A 13,779-nucleotide genomic window follows, 5' to 3' on the forward strand; every position below is an offset into this window, starting at 1 on the left:
TGTCACTTTGATTCATAAAGTCAGAAGGAAGGTCCAGTTTGTAATTCTTGAGCGATTTGGCAGTTGTTGCAAGATAGATCCATCTGAGTAGTGCTTGCTGTAGATTTGCTGCAAATGTGCTGATTTCTGTTTTAAATTCACTGCAATGCTTTGCTGGAATACCCCTTCCATTGCAGAGGAGTAACTTAATTGTTAACCTGTTAACTGCCCCTCACAGAAAACTGTAAATTTTACTGGACACCAGAGTTGGTGAGAACATTATCAGTCACGGTGACCAGATCCATACAGCCAACTGCAAGAACCAATAACCAGCATAAACTCTACTGCTGTCTGCTTCAAGCCAACTTCCATCATGAAAGTGCACTGTAGTGTGCCCAAGTACAGCTGCCTTAAATGAACAAACAACCCAGCACTGACAAAACTGACTTCATAAATATGTCTGTGGATGCATATATCTGGCCACAAGTGGTTTATTTTCCAACAAGAGTGTCTCACCTTGTTAAATGCACTATTGATAATTAGGCAGAGGACAAAGAGTATGGAGCATTATAGGAAATGAGTAGAATAGATGGTCTCAACCAACTAATTTCTGTTGTGGGTTAACTTATTTGAAAAACGTTGTGTGAGGGGCTCACGTGTCAAAGTTGGATTTAGGACATCAAAGTGGCAATACCTCCAATTTTTAAAAAATTTTGTTGCCCTTCCTTGTTTTGTCACACATGAAGCTAAAGAATCACAGGACCTTGAATCTGAAATGGTTTGTCCTGATTTTCTAAGGTGAGTTGTTTCCTTTTCTCCCAGCCCTTTCTTTAGTGGTTGTTGAAATCTTATTTTCTAAATGGGACCCAGGATTAGGGTTCTGAGGCCTTAGCTCAGAACTGAGCTGAATGAATTACTTCACATATTGTGAGAGAAAATAGGACATATTTAATAATAACACATGTAACCCTTTTTTTCAAATTAGGTTATACCTGACCAGATACTCACCATCAAAAATGTCTGTAAGTGGAGTTCCTGGAACAGTGGGGATATTCAATGTTGTCTCACTGATGATGTTGAGGAGCGATTTGACTTCTGATTCTAGGTGCTCCACTGTTTTTATTACCTTCTAATGGAAACAAAGGAGAAAAATGGAGAAAGGAGGTAGTTAAAGGGTCAAGTGGAAGAAATTGCAGCAGATGGGTTTGTGGTCCTATAATGCCAGCAGCCAAATTAGTCTGTGTTGCGCATTGCAGGGTTAAATGTTTCTTGTGTTCTGCTGGCCTCTAGTGGCACCAAGTATTAGCACTTGGTTTAGCAAGAGTTACATTACAGCACTCCTGTATAAAGAAGAATTTTACTTCTTGGAGCTTTGCATTAGTTTGTTTTTAATTATTTCTCATTTCTGAGAGAAATGCAATAAAAGAATCTACATGGACGATGAGAAGAGCTGACGGGGTGGAAAGAAGAGGGTAGGGACTAGAGCAGAAGAGAGGTAATGTTGCCATTTGAGAACCAGAGCATGGAGTTAGGGAACTAGCCAGCTGAGAATAGTTAGCATGGATCTTGTGAGTGCTAAAGACAGCGGGGGTGAGGGGTGCGTATCAAACTTTGCAGCTTTCCTAGAATCCCAGACATAGAGCTCATTTAGCTCTTCAGTTCAGCAGAGGTGAGCAGAAACTCCTCTGTCAGTCTTGGAACCACCTGCAGAACTCACATCTACCAATAAGACCATGTGAAACTTTACAAATATGGATTCTGAGATTTTTAGATTAAAGGCACATTTATAAACATTGTAGAAAGGGCTGATATATAATAAATTGCTAAAAAGGTTTTTTTTTTAATTCATCAACATTATGTATTTCTGGTGATAATGACTTTATGGATAGTTATAAACTATAACATCTGAAAAAAGTAGTCCAGCCTTTACTAGAATAAAGTCAAGAAGGGGCACTATCTAGAAACATCCTTTTTCTTTGGTAGAGAGAATAGGCAGAGGTCTGGTAAGGCTCAGAAACCAGCACAATCCCTCTTACCTCTTCAATGATATCTAAGCGTTCATGTAGCATATGTTCATTACACCAGCTTCCTCCTTCCAAACTTCCAGGTGCCACACTGGCAGGATCTGCAGCAGCTGGAAATAATAGACACAGTTAATTAGCAGAGGGTTAATAGCAGTCCTTGCCTTTCTGATTTCTGAAGTGGTATTTTGCATGCTACACAGCATTGTTTATGACCCAAATGTAGGAATTAAACTTCTTTTCCAGTAACTACAGGTGTGTCCCAATGCTGTGAATGTCTCCTTGCCTGCATACATCATGTTGGTTGGAACAAGGTGTTTTCTCTTGCCATGGGTGTTTTATTTTGTTTTGTGTGTGCTTGTTTTGCATAATCTATTTTTACCTACCTATGTCAGGTAAGTATAGGCTGTAACTCTGTCTCTCAAGTGTAAAACCTAACTGGTGGGAAGATCTGCCTTACACAACAGTTCCTCACAGACTTTTTTCAGAAGCAGCTGGTGCAGTAAAGCTTTGAAGAGTAGCTAAGCTTGTCCACTTTCCAAATGGATGCTGATGATGGCTGATAATTCCTCTGTGCCACAGAGTTGTCCCTGATAGTCTGACTTTGCAATGGGAAGGGAAGCAATAAAAGTGTGTGCATTTGCTGACTCTGATATGGTGCTGTATACAAAGTCACATATCTCTGTTGGTTATCTGTGTTTACCTCTCAGCACTCACAAGCTCTTGCTCTTTGAACTTTTCCTGCTGCTGGCTGTGCACCATGAAAGGTCAATAGCTGCTGGTGTCCATGCTGTAGTGGAGCCTATTTCCTTTTCATAATTTCTGTGCAGCATTCAGTGACATTTAAATTTTCACATGTGTGCAGAGGACTATAGTGGAATATTTTAAACTGTGCTAAAGTGATAATGTATCTTCCTGCATGTAAAATTAGGTTTTGCTCTTGTCTGATGCTTGCAGCAGCTATGATAATGAGGAAGCACCAGTAACTCATTCTATCATTGTTTGATTGTAACAAGGACAAAACTGAGCTTGTGTTATAATGAACAGTAAGACAGACAAGAGCAGTAAGTAATTCTGTCTTCAGTACTGCTGTGCCAGAGCAGTGGTCTGGAACTGGTCTGGTGCTTTGTCTCAAGCCTGTGCCAAGATTCTGGAGTGTAGGCGTCTGGTGATGGCAAACACGTGTCAGTAAGGATCAGTTTGGGGGGGGCTGGTGAGAGATGTACTCTGAGTTGGAATGGCATCCTTGGAATTGGAGGGTGGAGAATGGAGAGGAGGAGGGACTACAATATGACCGGATCATTATTTAGAAATCGATTTGGCAGAGATTTGGTTGGGGTTTTTTTTTTTTGTGCAGTCACCAGAAGGTGGTGCTGTTAGGACAGAATCCCAAAGACTTCGTCTACCTGTTTACAGAAGAGTGCTGAAATACAGCAGGATTTCAACACCAGCTGCTCTGCAGTTGCACTTTTTTCCCTCTTTGCTGCTAGTGGCGATGGATTATAAGTATACTAAGTATACTATATACTCATACTATACTATAAAGTATAGTATATACTATATACTATACTAAGTATAGTATTACTGTCTTAGTGGTCAAGGGAACCATGATATTTGTCAAAATTTTTGCTTCTTTACATGCTTTTTTCCAGTATGACTGGAACAGTGTGGAGATACTGAAATTGTGCTGGCTGATTCTCTAGGCAGGTTCATAGGTGGGGAGGTTAGATATGGTGGATGACTGACATTTGTTTAAAGCATGCGTATACATACATGATAGGTATGTACAGCCAATATAAAGTTGTTGCATCTTATTCTGAGCTTAGGAAAGCACTGCACAGCTTTGTGTGTGTCTAGAGAAGAAGGTAAAGGGGTTGCTATGAGGCACAAGACTCAGTAGCTCTTGGTTCTTTGGGGCGGTGGGTTCTTCTGACATGGAGGGAGACAACTTTCCACCACTCAAAGCACATTGCTGCATTATCAGCTGTAATGGGCATACTGAAGAAGGACAAAGTGTCTCGTCCTAATTTGACAGGGCTGTAAGATATCACTCAGAACCACAGAATTAGTGCAGTACCTAAAAAAATTGATAAACAGGCCCAGCCTAAGTGTCTCAGGAAGCACCTGACAGCTGATGTTAGCAAGGCTAAGGGTTAGTATAACCAAAAGCATGTCTAGTTGTAGACCTCACAGTATGGAGCTGTGAGACGGCTGAGCTAGGAGAAACCCTCTCAGGACCTGTGTGTCTATGTCTTGTTAGTGACTTTCACACCAGAACAGAGCTGCTCAGGCTCTTGTCATTGCTCCTTCACCATCGCACCAGAACAGGCTATTTCAGCAGCTGCTGGGCAGCCAGTACTTTGTCAGTGTAGATTTCTTCTTTTCTCTGAGTCCTGGCTTGAGGCTTTGGCTGCCCAAAACACTCACTGTTGTTCTGTTGTCTGGCTTTAGCTCTTAAGCTACAGCTTTTTCTCTGGCATGGGCTGTTCACAGGAGACATCCGGTCTCTTGTAAATACAGCACATATCTGGGTCACTATGGTCAGGCAATTCAGCCAAAGCAGTAATTTCCATGTGCTCAAAGAGAACACATGGAATGTTGCTTATGAGCACTGCCCTTTTCTATTGCAACTGGTGAAAGAAAGGGACACAATCTGCCTTTGGCACTGACCTTACTCCAGCAGCATGTCTACTTCATGTAATAGTAACAAGTCACTGTGCAAAGGAAGTGAAGAGTGGAAAGCTGCAAACCACGTAAGCAAAAGACTAATGACCTTTTAGGATACTTCCAGGTACTTGCTTTCTGAAGTTATTGAAGAAACATTTTTTACATGTCAGTTGAAATTCTTACTTGTCTGTGTTTCAAAGCACGTGCATAAATATAGACAATTTTGGTAGTAAGTTTTGAAGGAAACCACTTTTAAAAGTGAAGTGTTCTTTGTATGTCATATAAATTACATATTTAAAGTGTGTGGGTGTTTGCAACTTCTGCTTAGGCAAGTGTGTAGGAGGCATATTTCAATGTCTTAAATCTCTCATTTGAAACTTAATAGATTATTTCACGTAGACACTTGGTATGGCAGAGAGAACATTACCTTTTGGTGAACATCCCATCTGTAAATTTCCACCTGATGTTTTTTTGCAAGTGAGATATTTAGTTAAATTCTTGAAATCCATTCTATTTGATATATAGGGTGTTTATTTTCCATCAAGAACCAGAACTCGCTTGTTCAAGATACAAAAACATCTGATGCCTTTTCTTCTCTGATTAAGTCCTCTGTGCTACATTGATGGTGCCCATAAATCTGGGTAGTTCTAATCACCCTGGCTGTGATGCAGACACCAGCAGGGAAATGGAGCATCTCTGAACTGTTTTTTAATAAGGATCTCTTTAGTAGAAAAACATGCTGAAAGTTTGAAAGAAGTAGCATGATAAAGAGTAAGATCTATGTGTCATGGTCAGCCTGACTGTACAAAACTTGATTTTATAGTGATGGAGAGAAAGAGTAATGAAGTAAGAATCAAAACAGCCTTACCAAACAGGTTAAGAGCAGAGGCCTTAGATTAAGAACATCTATTCCTCAGTTAAGCTCTTCTGCCTCCTGTACTTTTGATATATTCCCCCAACCCACAAGATGTTGCTTCTCTGCTCTCTCTGATGAAGTTCCCTTCTAGGACTGTCAGAATTCTTTCTACTCAGGTGCTGTTAAATGGTTCATTTTAATCATCCAAGTAGTTGCTAGTGAATGAGAATCAGTATAAACCTGAGCCTCTCTGCTGTCATTTTCTGTGGTTACTAGGACTGCCAGAACTGAAGTATGTGACCACATAGATCTGGTAGGTCTTTTAAAGTATCCTTCCTAATGACACATTGCTGGTCCAAACCAAGTTACAGGCTGGATCTAGGAATTGCTGGGTTGGGTTCTTTGGTCTGCATTACAGAGAAGGTCAGGTGAGTGATCACGGTGTTCCCCATTGGTCTTGAAACTTGTAAAATTCTTTTGCCTCATTTTATGATCAGTGTGGTTTTGAAAGGTTACAAGTTCTTGTTTCTGCTCAGTAGGGCAGGAGGGGTAAAACAAAGCAGACCACAAGCCAAGTGAAAGACACGGGAGATTTGAAACAAGAACCAGATGGCAAATAAGGAAGTCTGAAAACATGATAGAGCAAGGGGAATAAAGGAGAATATGTCCAACTCTTCAAGGAAACATGCCACGCTGTGTGGTTTTGTTTGCACTGCCTTAGGTTTAGTAGTATCATTTTATTCCTGGAGCTTTTAGAATTAAGGTGGCCAGGATAGCCTTTGATGAGAAAAGGAATGGCAGTAGAAATTATTCCAACAGGAAAACATTCATGAACTGGAGGATCAACTTCAAACAATGAATTCACTAACCAGTTTGGGAGGAATGCAATAGACGTCTGAATGGACTTGCTCATGCTTGCTTAAATTATTTTTTCTCTAAATATAAGTGCTGGATTCCACTTTGAAATTTGCATGGACTTTGAAATGCTAGCTCAAGAAATCACATGGTTTTCAAAAGTGATTGGTGAAGATAACTTGCAGCTGAATTCAGGAAAGATTCAATTCCTTTGAACCTGAACTGATACTAATAACTATCAATACTAGTGCTTTCAGACCATGGACTATGTTAAGCTAAAACTTTTAGTCATATTTAATTTTGGGTGCTGGTCTTCAAGGCATCAAAGTTAGTTTCCAGTAGTGTCAGCTCTTAATTAATTGCATTGGCATCCTTGAATATGGAAGTACTGAATTAACTTTCTGTGCCACTACCAATTTCATTATCACTAGTATGCCCAAATTCATTTTAAGATGTGATATGTAACTCAAGCCATATCAAATTTTATTGTTAGGACATCAAAAGTAGTTGATTTGGATAGCAAGTGTTATATTGAAAATGCTTTTTAGTGCACAGATTCTCTTCAAGTTCTTAGCCACTCAGAAGCGTATCTTTAACTGGGCATAGAGCATCTTTTTGGCTGTAATCCATGAAACACCAGTGCTTATCTCTGATTTACACACCTCTGAACCTCTTTTTAGAATTTAGTCTCTATTTTCTTAACGATAAGGGAATTCTTACCTTTAGTGACTGCCACAAAGACTGCAGGATTGTAATAAATACATAAAATTCTTTAGCAACTTACACACTGCCATATGCTTCCCACTGGAGGCAGCTGCATGAGTTTGCTTAAATTTACATGCAAATATATACATATACATGTAGATATATACATACACATGTAAATATTTAAATGTACACACACCTTTGCTAGGCTCTAGCTTTTATGACAGAACAATAAGGCAAATTTCATGCAGGGTAAATATGGTCTATCCAAAGTGGGAGATGGAAAGCAGGATTGTATATTAAACAGTAAATGGACAGCATGGGAAGACTGATTTTTTTAAAATTTTGTTTTGTTTGGGTTTTTTGTTTTGTTTTGTTTATTATTTTTTATTTCAGAAGGTACATAGAAAGTTTTTGATGCCTGATTAGGGATTAATCTGTAATCTATACATTCACTGAATAAATCAACTGCTGCTTAAATGTCAAACCATGAAAAGGTTTCAAATATGATACAAAATCCAAGGCATTTCTCTGGTATCCAAGATTTATGATCCTCTGATAAGGGAAACATCCTGAAGTAAGTTTCTTCCATGAAATTTGTTATCTTTATTATTAATTTTAGAACCTAAATAGCCATATCAGACAGTCAAGTTCCAAAATTGCAGGCCTGGTTCACACTCTCTTTATCAAAGTGAAGAATATGCTGCTGTGAATATTATTTCAGATCCTGCATCAGTTAAGATTGTACTTGTTTTGATTCTCTTTTACCTGAAAGAGAAGGAGCAAAGGGGAAATCTTATGAGCTGGGGAATGTGTTGATGAAGGTGGGTCAGGCACCAACCTATGAATTCTCACATCTCTGCCTGGTCTGTCCCATCCACCTGTGCGGGGGACTTTGTGTCACGGTGCGTTCTGGTGTGACCACACATCACTAGTGCTTGTGAAATGTGCAAAACCAGAAACGGGACCTCATAGCAATTGTTCCTGACTAGATAGCATATATTTCTGTGTAAAACTACCTCATTTACAGGCAGCTTTTGCTGTTGTGACCCATGCAATTCTCTTTTCATAAGGGGATCCACCCATTGCTTACACAGCAGTGGAGACTGAGAGGGAGTGCACAAGGCCAGGGAGAGTTGTGCTTACAGTGGGTGTTTTTTTTTTTTCTTTAAGGCACAGAAAAATCTGGGTCCCTGCCACGGCTATGTGCCAGAAGCAAAATTGCTACTTGAAAAACAACTTTCCTTTTTCTGCTATTTGACCATATCCGTGATAGTAAGAAGCACTTAAGTTTTGTGTATTTTCATTCAAAGGAAGAAGGATAGCAATTAAATGTTCCTGTGAGGGAATTGTTGACTTGGAGCGTGTTTTCAGCATGCTGGTCTTCTGAGCAAGCAGCCAGAGAATATCCTCTTGCACTTGCTGCTGCAATGGAAAATGACTACAGGGAATTGGACTGATAAGAGACACGAGCTACATAATTAGCAGGTACGTTACTCTAATTCATGCTATATCTTGCAATGATGCTTTGGGCTGCAGAAAAGTTTGCCTTTATTATGTATTTATTTTTTGTGTGAATATATCTTTGTTATGGAAACTAAGGCTAAATGTTAGGAGGATTTTAGCTAGAAGCTGTGTGTAGAGAAAGGGAAGCTGTTTAGGAAGAAGAGGAGCTGTGTATTAGTATACATAAAGAATCCAAGTTGTGCAGAATTAGTGAGCTTAAGGCTGGCTTCAAAGTGGAGGTTGTGAGATACATAAATAATGGATCCCACCATCAACTTGAGGGTAACCACTGATATCAGGGGATAGATAAAGAGCTTCTCAATTTTCTGAGGACATGGCTTTTGGTCTGTGTTTAGTAATAGAAACTATGGTCATGGGGAGTGGGTGAGGTGAGTCTGTGACTGCCTGTGACAGCTCTGTGATTGGGTTTTTTCTAATATCTAAGCAAAATCTAAGAATTTGCTTGAAGATACATTTTCTCTTGGCAGACAGTTCATGCATTCTGCAACAACTCAAGTAGAATAGTGAGAGGACATACACACACATACATAGTAGATCCTGACATTCAGGCCCAGGACTTACATCTGCTTCAACCAGAGCAGATTAGCTGCATTTGTGAATAGAGCCACATCCTGCAATGAACAACATGAGTTCTATACTTCTAAACTCCTGATTTTTGGGGGGAGTTTAATATTAACTTTTGCTTTGCACTTGGGTGTTGCAAAGTCCGCACAACTTAAATTCCTTTTAACTAAACATAAAACATAGGACTTTACAGATATATAAAATATCTTTATAAAAGGCTTACTTCTGTACTGAACCCTGATCTCCAGATGCCTCACAATCTTAAAGAACACAGTTACTTCAGGGTACACTTTGTTGTCACAAACTTTATTTCTCCTTCCCTTGTTAGAACTCAGAGGTGGGTTCTGCAAAGACTGTAATCCTTGTGCTGGAGATAATAATGCTGATAGGTTTCTAAAAGGACAGAAAATTACCTATAATGTGGAGTATAGGTTAAACCATTATTAACTTGCTAGTTGAGAAATATGAGTCCAAGTTTGGTCTGAAATAGGATATCTATAATGAATTTTTATTGTGGCTTTAATTCTACAATGCAGTGGTTTAATCTCCTAGAAAAAAAATGCTCCTCTGTGATGGTGCAAATAGTCAATTTGGGGCAGAATATGGCTGTTCTGAAGGGATTTTTTTTACCAGTTTCTAGATAATGGTCTAGCTTATGGATCTTCCCATCTTTCATATTGTATGTGAATATCAGAGGATTCAAAAGATCTTGAGAATTCAAAAAATGTTGAAGAAGAAAGAAGAAAAACATTCATACTCTTGGCGTACTTTAACTTGTAGTTAGAACCAAACGAGACCTCTGCTGTTTAAAAGCAGATCAGGCCCCAGTGTGGAGCAGCAGTGCCTGCAGTGGAAGCTGTCCCTGGTGGAAGGCTGGTGTTTGGGGTGCCCCATGTCACAGGGGCAGCCTGCCTGCCCTGTACTTGTTTACCCAAGAGCTCCAGGTCACCTCTCTGCCACCCGCAGACATGAGCAAAATCTTTGCTGTTGGGGTGCCACACCCCTCGGAACGATTTGCCTGGATGTTTTTGTAAGAATGGAAACACCTTTAAATGGGGCAGATGCTGTGCTCCAGGCTACACTGTGCACTGTGCTTGAGCAGCACCCCACAAATTAACCCAGCACTGGCAGCAAAGCGCTATAAACTGTGCAGGAGCACAGAAGGGCCCCCGTGCCAGCCTCTCCTCCTGAATGTTTTGGATGCTGAGCTCTTTGAATATGAGATTATTTATATTAATGGTTGAATAGTTTGGCTGAATAATTTTAAGAGGAACCCGTGGGAGTTAGGATAGGGAGATCTGCAAGGGAATAAAAAGTTATGTTCCCCAGCAAAGGTCTAGAGGGAAAGTGAGGATGGCTATTTTAAGCCTTCAGTCAGGCAGGATGCTCCCCTGGCCATGACAGACACAAAATTTCTCATTTTGCATGATGTACTCCATGGTTTGCTGACTGAGCAGCTGCCACCTGGCATCATACTGGGTGCTAATCTCCACTACAGCTATTATTGCAGTGCTATTCTAATTAACTGGATTTTATCTGAGTTTGTGAATGATTTGAGGTTAAAACCATACTTTTAAGGGAATAGACAAAGCCTTTTGAAATTTTTCTTTGATTTTACGTTTATTTTGGTGGAGCTCACAAAACTCACAAGAGGATAGTGAGTTCTTGTGGAAGGAAAACAAGTTAGAGTGCTCTTGGTGTTGCAATGATATTTGAGTTCATCACTGAGGTAAACATCACAAGGCCAGTTAAGTTGGAGGGAGTCAGGGCAAGGAGGAGTGACTAGTACTTGGGGGCAGAAGGGACTAACAGCTTTTCAGGACATGTTTTGAATGTAATAGATCTTACTACCCTGCCATGAAATACAACTATTTTGTTTTAAAGAAAGTAGGACCAGAGAGAAAATAAAGCTGAGCCTCAGCTAGCAGAAAAGATGAGTACAAACAGGCAGGGAAGCCAGGTTTGTGGTTACACAGGGACTGTAAACCCTCGGACTAGCCCAACTGAATAGCTTTCAGTCACACTACAATGTGATTACAGGTTATTCAGAGCTAATCTCTTGTTAATGAAAGCAGAATTCAGATGCAGGCTTATCAGATGTTCTCTGTTTATAGTTTGTTCTCCCAAGGCTTTTGGAGAAGTCATTATGTACCTCAGAAACTCAGGAATAAGCAATCCAAAGCAGAAGAAAAACAATTGTGATGTTGTTACCAGGAAATTTTAAAAGAAGGCTTTGAATAGAGGAGAATCTTTCTGTAATCACCTTGAACTTCAATCTCATTTCCAAGTAGATTAGTGTGATATTAATACGGCTGCTAGGACAGTAATTATGGAAAATCAGAGCAATGTCTGCAGCACCTCAATGTGGTTCTAAATGTCTGAAGGTAGAGTGATACTATCTCCTGTAAGAAGCAAAAATCTCTACCAAAGCCATGTGCCTACAGGACAGATATTAATGTCCAAAAAAAAATTGAATTTTACCTCTTAAAATCAATATGCCCACAGAATTTTGACACATACCTGTGTCACCTTCACATAAAATCCATAGAGAAATGAAGCAATTATTTGCCTCCCCCTCCCACTCCATGCAGAGGCTTTGACCATAGTAAGATTTGCAAGTTCAGAGTCACTTACCTAAAGGATCCTGCTCCTGCAGGACTAGAACAAATGCCAGTGCCCAGAGGAAAATCATGGCTTCAGCCTGCCCGGGCTGTGCCGTGGTTGTGCTGGAGAGCCCTGCAGCCTCCCTCCCTCCCTCCCCGGCTTCCTATCGACTCCTCGTCCAGCCCTGAGTGCTGAGCTTTAGCCAGAGTTAGGCGGAAATATGCCCAGCCTGAGCCAAGATTCTTAAGCTGTTCTCTTCTGCTTCCCTCCTTTTAAAAACACCCTTCCAGCCCCATGCACAGCCCCGCTATCCAGGCAAGCTGGAAGTGGCCCAGGCTCCCCAAAGTTGTTTTGGTTTTTTTTTTTTTTTTCCCACACTTGTATTTATTTGCACAGATTACAGTGGAATGCAATGAAAAGCTTTGGATCCTGTAAATACAGCGAGTGGGGCAAGGAAAGGAAGGGAGAAGGGAGGAAGAAGGGGTGCTGGATGTTTCTTTCCCTGTAGAATTTCATCTGGGGCAGGCAAAGCAGGAGCATTGGAAAACATGGTATCTTTAGATCTTGTGAGCTTATAGGGCTTTTACCATTATATTCTCTTTTTGAATAACGCAGAAACATCTTCCTTGGGCAGTACAATGTGTGGCAGTCTTGTGGGAAGTGACAGCTGTCTGTAGTGCTTTATGTTTGAACAGCATCACAGGATCTCCTGAGGAGCCATCTGAGCTCTTCTCAGTTTTGGCAGGGTTTTAAAACTGGTTAGGCTTGGTCACACCACATGCAAAAATAGCACCACTCATGGTAGCCTGGCAACCCGTGTGATTTTTAGCAGGATCTTGGTGAACATTTTTTGTCCTGCAGCCTTGTGGGTGTTGACTGGATAAGCATCAGTCTCTGACCCCCTCCAGGCTGGTGTTAAAATTCTTAAGGTCTTTCCTTCCTGGTATTGTTCCTCATACTCATTTGAGTTATCTTTTTTCAAACTATTGCAAGAAAAGATGAGAGGTCAGTAAGGCATCCTACTTAATCCTAAAGGCCATTGTTCAGGATAGACTGTTTTAACCATTGAAAATAAAACCCTGCAAACTAGAACAGATTTCCTTGGTCTTTACCACCCTCCTAGCTGTCAAAAAAATCAAGTTATTTGAATATCTGAAAATGATCCTGTAGAGATGCTATCTTAGAGTTCGAAGTATAATCTTCCTCAGTGACTTCCATAACAAATTAGGTTGTAAGGTCAGTTGCAAAGCAAAATAACCTCAGTAACAGAGATTCTGTGGCTGGAATTTAGCTGATATCTTTGATGAGGCATAGAACAACCCCAGTGTTTATTAAACCCTCAGTTTTGGTTTGAATAAGTTAACATTTTTATTAAATAAAAAATTAAAATAGCTATGAAAATTGGAGTGACAGTGTTTTTCAGGGTGTTTTGGCTTGAATCACTATGTAGCATATTACAATTCTTAAGAATTCTTGTTTTGAGAATAAATTTGATTATGCCTTCTGAAAACATATTAATCTTATATTTCTTATTAACAGGTCCTGGGAGGGGAACTGCAAAAGGTAACAGTGAGTCTACCCTCAGTTTTACCCTGTGCTTCAATGTAAGATGCTGACATGGTAGGCTGTGATTTTCGAAGTGAGACATTATCTGTGTGCTATCTGTGCTTTGAAGAGAGGGGACTGGGGAACACAAGAAGGATATTTATGAATAGTTGGCTGCTGTTTTCTGAATGTGTTTGTCCTTTGCCTCTGCCCTTTCTTAAGCAGAATCACCCAATGCATTCTCTGTATTGCAAAGGGAGCCTGTTCCTGGAGGATTTCTGCAAGCTTTCTCTGCCATCCTCTATGCCACCCACTAAAAAGCAATGAACAGTCATTGAAACAGTTTTCCCTTCAACACACTGTAAAAAATAGGGCAATTTCCATTCCAGACCACCTTTGCTGAGGCCACTCATCCCCTTTATAGAACATTTCCTTGAGGTTCCTCCTGAGTTACTC

At 40.2% G+C, this 13,779-nt stretch overlaps 1 protein-coding gene across 1 annotated transcript; it reads right to left on the minus strand.

The window, feature by feature from the left end:
* Positions 1-230: 230 nt before the first annotated feature.
* On the minus strand, positions 231-11,866 carry PLAC9 (placenta associated 9). The gene is made up of 4 exons (XM_062496899.1): positions 11,809-11,866; positions 2,016-2,113; positions 988-1,108; positions 231-292 (listed from the first exon to the last, which is right to left on the minus strand). Exons 1-4 carry the CDS (start codon positions 11,864-11,866, stop codon positions 231-233), a joined length of 339 nt encoding a protein of 112 aa, XP_062352883.1.
* Positions 11,867-13,779: the final 1,913 nt, after the last annotated feature.

Source organism: Cinclus cinclus, chromosome 7 (genome assembly GCF_963662255.1).
Source record: "Cinclus cinclus chromosome 7, bCinCin1.1, whole genome shotgun sequence".
NCBI classification, from domain to species: domain Eukaryota; kingdom Metazoa; phylum Chordata; class Aves; order Passeriformes; family Cinclidae; genus Cinclus; species Cinclus cinclus.